At 46.1% G+C, this 1,795-nt stretch overlaps 1 protein-coding gene across 1 annotated transcript in view; it reads right to left on the bottom strand.

Moving 5' to 3' along the window:
* Positions 1 to 1,795, bottom strand: part of Slc17a8 (solute carrier family 17 member 8) — a 40,127-nt gene that overhangs the window by 2,552 nt on the left and 35,780 nt on the right. Inside the window, exons 10-11 of the mRNA XM_005358191.3 lie at positions 1,599 to 1,709; positions 376 to 503 (exon numbers count right to left, since the gene is read on the bottom strand). Of these exons, the coding sequence (XP_005358248.1) occupies positions 376 to 503; positions 1,599 to 1,709 (239 nt within the window). The remainder of the gene's footprint in view (positions 1 to 375; positions 504 to 1,598; positions 1,710 to 1,795) is intronic.

The following is a 1,795-nucleotide window of genomic DNA, read 5'->3' as shown; positions in this document are numbered from 1 at the left end:
TGTTCATTCTGGGCTGGCTGCCTGAGTTTCTTTGTATCTCTAAACAGTCTCTACAGCCTTTACTTCTCTCCTCCAGACATTTATTTCTCAGCTGGGAAGATGTGGAACTAAATTACCATCAGCTCTGGTGCCATCAATAAAGGATAGATCCGAAGAAGCGAAGGAAGGGGAGGAGGAAGAAGAAAGAAGAGAAGCAGGCAGTTGTCCAAGACCCAGCCAAGGACAAGGACACACACTCACACACTGGGGTAAGTCACTGAGATCTCAGGCTCCAAGGACAAGGCCACACACACTCTGGAGAAGTTCACTGAGATCTCGTTTGGGCAGTGCTTCTACCCTAATAGTGTAGCCCACAGCCACAGAACAGATTGTTACCTTGTGCTTGGTCATGGCTCCGACAATGAGGGGGCAAACCATTCCAGACAGGGTCCCCACTCCGTTCGAAATCCCCATGAGAATACTGGCATAGCGTGGAGCAATGTCCAGGTGGTTGACATTAAAACCTATGGTAAAGCCAGAACCCCAGTATCAGAGTTGAGAACAGAATTCCTAATACCCTTTTGGAAATGCGTGACTCACCCCACGGCTCATGGATCAGTTTGATCTTCTTTAGGATATGTTTAATGGACATTCTACCAAAAAGGCCTGGCTGGTTGTTGCCAGGCTGTCCCTGCCCATGTCCCTACCCCGGGGGTAGTTGTGTGAATAACACACAAAGGGTTTTGAGTGTCCTCAGAATTGAATCTGTGCTTGATCACAGTAAGCCCTCATCATCATCATCATCGCCGTCATCATCATCATCATCACCATCATCATCATCTTCATCACCACCATCATCATCACCATCATCACCATCATCATCACCATAATCACCATCATCATCATCATCACCATCATCATCATCACCATCATCATCATCATCACCATCATCATCATCACCATCATCATCATCATCACCATCATCACCATCATCATTACCATCATCACCATCATCACCATCATCATCATCATCACCATCATCATCACCATCATCATCATCACCATCATCATCATCACCATCATCATCACCATCATCATCATCACCATCATCATTATCATCACCATCATCATCATTCCTACTTGTTCTGAGGAACTTCAACCCCACTCCAGACCTGCACCTTCTTGTTTGGAAAAATTAAAGCAATGAAGTAGACAAGAACTTGAAAGCTATAGAAATCACTCTAAATGCTCACCATGTCTGTGACCAAGGGTCAAATAACCTGGCCATTGAGCTAGAATGAGCAGTCCCTTAAAAGGAAGTGAGTCGGCCAGGTAGGGTGAACTGGGGACTAGCCTGGGACACATGCCTGGCCTCTGCTTTTGCCTCAGGGAAATCAGCTGCACTTACACATTTTCCTCTGGTGGAGTTAAGAGGGACAACCCCAGCTCTAATGGGGTCTACGCACATCCCTGGTGGATCCTATGAGACTATCATCTCATAGATGAAACTTGGTGAAACTCCCTGGGCTACTAAGTGAAGCATAATTTCTCTGTTCTTCCTCCCTCCTAAGACTTAGTGAATCTCCATACTCAATTCAGAAACCCGGAAGATGTTTTACCTGAAATAGCAAAGCCACTAAAACCTACAGCGAGTACCAGGAAGGAGATAGCCACTCCTTTGGTGTGGGAAAAGCCAACCACCAGAAGCAGGGTTGCCTCCATGCCAAAACCTGTGAATAGAAACAGAAGAAGCGTCATATGCCTGTCAGTCTGCCAAGGCTATTGACCTGGCACATGAACCCACATATCATAAAGC

The sequence above is a fragment of the Microtus ochrogaster genome, chromosome 24 (assembly GCF_000317375.1).
Source record: "Microtus ochrogaster isolate Prairie Vole_2 chromosome 24, MicOch1.0, whole genome shotgun sequence".
Lineage (NCBI taxonomy): Eukaryota > Metazoa > Chordata > Mammalia > Rodentia > Cricetidae > Microtus > Microtus ochrogaster.
This window is presented reverse-complemented; position numbering and strand designations above follow the sequence as displayed.